This window comes from Montipora capricornis, chromosome 10 (genome assembly GCF_036669925.1).
Source record: "Montipora capricornis isolate CH-2021 chromosome 10, ASM3666992v2, whole genome shotgun sequence".
NCBI classification, from domain to species: Eukaryota; Metazoa; Cnidaria; class Anthozoa; order Scleractinia; family Acroporidae; genus Montipora; species Montipora capricornis.
This window is the reverse complement of record NC_090892.1, coordinates 37,656,546-37,661,545: the sequence shown is the minus strand read 5'-3', so window position 1 is coordinate 37,661,545 and position 5,000 is coordinate 37,656,546. Positions and strand designations below refer to the sequence as shown.

The 5,000-nt window shown below is 38.3% G+C and overlaps 1 protein-coding gene across 1 annotated transcript in view; it reads right to left on the bottom strand.

Annotated features, from left to right (window-relative positions):
• Positions 1-5,000, bottom strand: part of LOC138021308 (uncharacterized) — a 188,633-nt gene that overhangs the window by 4,637 nt on the left and 178,996 nt on the right. The window contains exon 16 of the mRNA XM_068868154.1: positions 4,592-4,723. Within this exon, the coding sequence (XP_068724255.1) occupies positions 4,592-4,723 (132 nt within the window). The remainder of the gene's footprint in view (positions 1-4,591; positions 4,724-5,000) is intronic.

Sequence of the window (5,000 nt, the reverse complement as noted above, 5' to 3'; positions counted from 1 at the left end):
ACAAAATTTCTGGCATCGATAGATTTTCCAAAAATCTTACCCATGGTGCTCTGCTGGGTCGCTTTGACCCCTAAGCTTCGCTATTACCATTACCTTGCATACGACCTCATACCGGCAAGTCTTTGTGATTTACCAAAAACGTTAAAGTCAGCAAAATCATTTCGGATACATCTTCAACAAGACGCCTCAGGGCGTTTATGTGGGATGCAGTTAAAGTTAATTTTGGTTGCAACTGCCAGTAATTGCCAGTTTAGGGGAGCAGGGATGGCGCAGTGGTGAGAGCAGTCGCCTCCCACCAATGTGGCCGAGGTTCGATTCCCGGACCAGACGCCATAAGTGGGTTGAGTTTCTGTTGGTTCTCGTCTCTGCTTCGAGGGTTTTTCTCCGGGTTCTCCGGTTTTCCCCCCTCGGCAAAAACCAGCATACAGCCGATTCCAGCTGGCTGTAAGCTGTGCGCCAAGGTCACACATGGACCGTATAGCGGCTGCCAGAGGCGCCATTGTATGCTTTCGGTTCGACCTTGTTGAGCTGCGTCGTTGTTGTACTTTGCGACGGCGATTAGCAGCGACAATTATTATGCGACAATTAGTAATCACTGAGGCGGAGTGACAGTTGTAAGCCAAGTGTTAGGAGCTCATAAAAATCTTTACTATTAAAAAGGGATTTCTTTAAGCATAAAACAGTAAAAACGAACGATAAAAAAAAAAAAAAATCCAACGTTTCGGAGTAGTGATGACTCCATTATAAAGGAAAAAATATTACTGCATTTAAAGCGATGTTCGGCGTGAAGAATCAACAAAGGTGCGAAGATTATAACAATACATTCGCAGGAATGGAGTCTGATTGCACGTTGCGATTAGGCTTTAAAGCTCTGATGAAAAGCATTTCGTGCACTAAACAGCTACCAATTGTAAATCAGCAGTGTGTTGTTTATACTTTTCAATGTAACCCGTGTGATGCAGGTTATGTAGGTTATTTACATAATCGTGTAAAAAAAACAAAAACAAAAAAACAATCCTCCGCCATTGCCAAACACTACTAGAATGTACACGGGACGATGCCTCAGGACTTGCTAAAGCGTATCGAAGTGCTTAAGAAATGCAGAAACAAATTTGACTGTTTAGTGCACGAAATGCTATTCATAAGAGCTTTAATTTAAAGCCAAATTTCAACGCGCAATCAGACTCCATATTTGTGCGAAAGCATTGTTATAACCTTGCCATCTTTATCTTGATCTGATAAAAAAAATTTTCCTTGATAATGGAGTCATAACTACTCCGAAAAGTCGGATTTTATATTTATTATCGTTCGTTTTTACCGTTTTATGCAATCTTTGTTGTTTGGGAAAATAGTTTTGGTAAAATCTGGAGTGGATTACAATTGGCTTATTTTCCGTTTGTTTTTTTTTTTTTTTTGCGACTTGAACAATCTGCTCAAAAGTGTTAAAAATGTGGTAATGTGGGTGTCATACCGGAACTTTTCAGATTCTTCGTTTTTCTCCAAAATAACTTTACCATGGCAACGATATAAGGCATTTCTTTGAGCCTTAAAATCAAGATATATTGTCTTTTTTGAAAAAAAAAGACGGGAAGGTGAAATCTTCCCATTCAGGGTTACCAGATAATGTTAGAAATAATCTGTAAAATATTTAAAATTCAACAAAATCTGTAGGTCAGTTTTTCAGAAAAATCAGTTTTTTTGAAATGTCTCTAATCTTTTTTTTTTCATCTACAGAATTTTTTAAATTTGAAAGACAAACGTTTTAAATTAATCTAAGCTGATATGCAAGAAATGAAAAAAAATTCACCATCTGGAACCAGAGATATAAAAGGGTAAAGTTGTAAAATCAGGAAAAATGAGGGGGTTACAAGATCAGCATTTATGCATGTGTCTCCCGCACATTCGAGTGCTCGCGCAAGTGGAGTTAAAGGCCAACACAAACGGATTTAAGTGAACATTAAGCCGAGTGTGTACAATTTCTCGTAGTTTTCGTGAATAGGAGATGTCTAGTTATATTCTATATGCATATGAATCAGAAGAAAGATGAGCGAAACTAGCGGTAGTTTAACTATGTATTGTATTTTAAGTACGTATTGTAGTGTATAACCATAGTTAATCGAGGGACTGGTTATGAAACCTTAGAACTTTCAAAAGCGAGAACAATGTTGTTGCAATCGATGTTGAATTGACCGTGACCCGGCACAATCTTTTGTTTTCGCTTCGCACGAGTTTGCAAATTAGTTGCGCATAATTTAATCGAAGGATTTGATTGGTTATCTTCTCGAAAAAAGGCGTGTTTTGTGCAGGGTCAAGGCCAAAAATACGGACAAAAACATGAAACAAAGGAACTTGTCCAGTTTCATAACCATCTCCATGCATTAACTATGGTATAAACTTTTCTTTTCGGGTCAATGAAATCTTTATTTCATAAGCATGACTGGCAACAACTATTGCATACCAGCTATTTTGCCGATGATAAAAGTGACCCAACATGTAAACTGCTGACATCATAACAATTGTTAAAATTGTGATGGGTTTAAACTTTCTTCCTCAGCTCATCGTGAAATTGCATGATGGAACAGCATGTGTTGTTCTTTGAACATTTTTCTGACACGCTGTCTGAGATAGGACAAGATGCTTTTAAGACGTCACATCCACGTGCCGCATTTAAAATTTTGCGTAAACGTCGCCCCAACCTTTGGTCGTAGAGTAAACATATGTTCATTGTAATTGTATAATTCACTTCCATCGCATGCTTTTGCTCCTTGATCATCAATTGATTTAGCTTTATATTTAGTTAGCCCTTCGTCAGAGCGATGGAAGTGGATTCGCTCTCACGACAAACGCTCGAAACGTCAGCTTTTAGAATCCCTGTACGGTGGTCAATTTACATTATCAACTCCGTTGATAAAACCAAATTTTTGTGTACTACCTCCCCACCGACGCAGCACCACAGTTTCTTTAGAAACTACCCCCTTTATTGATTTCTGAAATTATCGGAACCTTACATTTAAAAGGCTCTTTGCCTTACAAACCAGAACGGTGGAAATAGTTTAAAAATTCATAGTTGACACATGCCGTGGTGCCCTTGTTTGGAAAGGACGACTCGTTTCTTTGTCTGGACAAAAATGATCCAATCATTTGTAACGAAAATCACCATAGTAGGTAAACTCGTTTTTCCCCCTATTTGAGAGCAATATGATTGGCGGCTGGTCTGAACCTCTAAACTCTTATTTTTTCGGGATACTGTTCGCCACAACTTAATTTTAAGGATAGGTTCTATAGCTTTCTTTATGGCTGTATTGTCGAAAAGTTCTTCCAAATGCCGCTTATCTCTCTAAAAGCGGTAATTAAGTGTTATGTCCACTCCTTGTATTTTTGAATCGCATATAAAAAAAACGTCATTGATAACCTTGTAGTATATTACCTTTGGTAGGAAACAGTCAAGTTCGTGCATCTGTATAGCTGGTATAGAAGGATCAAGCCTTGACAGGGTTTTGATTTCGCTGTTGGAGACTGTATGGTCTTAATTTGAACAATTTCATTACGTTTTAATCTCTTAGTTTCTCCGACCACACGGAGCACATTTCCTAGCTTTTTGTGTGGTCTTAGCGGTCCTTGCCAGCAGTTACGCATTGTGCGCCCGTTGTTAAAGGAATAGATTTCCGTGAGATTGTGTTTTCTTTTACTAACAAAAATAACATTCATTATTGCATGGCAACATTGAGAGATGTTCTTGGCCTAGTCTAATAAATCCTACAAACACGAGTGCGGTAAACTATTTAAGCCATCTTGACCTGGGAATACCATTACGTTACTATAAGCTTTAGTTATCGTTATCCCTAATAGTATCCAAGTATAGTATAATTATTATAGAATAGCATAGCATACCGTCATGGTATGCAATTCTACGGTAGCATAAGATAATATAGTATGGTTAACAATTATTCAACGAAGTGGAGGTTAGTAGTGGTGGATACTTACCGAGCCGCAAATTAGCGAGGTAAATATCCACTTTTCCCCGGCACTGTATATACCACGCAAGTTGAATGATCAACCGATTTGCCATTTTGTATTGCTCCATTTAATCAGAGGTGTTCCCCTCCAAAATAGCCAATCAGAATGCGCGAGAAGCACTCTTTACTTGCGCGGTATATACTAAATAACATAGTACAGTATATAGACTTCTTTCATAATGGCGACCAAATAATCTATCCTTTTGTTTTAATGCTAATAAGCCTCTCTGGCCTCGCTGCGACCAGCAAATTTCAAAAGAATTTTTGTTTCAAAATGAGGGCAGTAGGTGTAATTAACGCAAAGACAAAAGAATGTAAAAGTGGTCGCCATGTTTGAAAGTGGTCTATGGTACCCAAGTCACCATCGTGTATTGCAAACCTAGCACGCAAGTTGAATAATCAACCGATTTGCCATTTTGCATTCCTCCATTTGATCAGAGGTGTTCACCTCCAAACTAGCCAATCAGAATGCGCGAGAAGCTCTTTTCACTTGTGTGGTATATACTAAATAACATAGTACAGTAATGGTACTCAAGTCACCCTCGTGTATTGCAAACTTGTATAATCTGTTATACCTTTACAATTCCTTCCATCACCAGTTGCACTATGGAAGCCTGGGCTGCATTTGCAGTGGTACGATCCTTTGTTATTTTTGCAAAGAGAGTTGCAGCCGCAAATGTTCTGATCCAATGTACACTCGTTCACATCTATAAAAAAATATATATTGTGAGGTGAAATTGGGAAGTGAAATCACAAGCGACAACTCAAAAAATGAACATCGTTCACTTTTTTTTCAATCGGACATTAAATGGGCTATATAATTCTGTTTTCTGCAGCTACGTTTATTAGAATTTCATTTCCTATGATTATTTATGTATGACATGCTCTTCGCAACATGTTATCTACTCGTAGTGGAAACGGAATCGTTGTTGAACCCGCAGTACTGCAATTGGGCGTTTAACGGCTCGAACAATCAAAATCAAT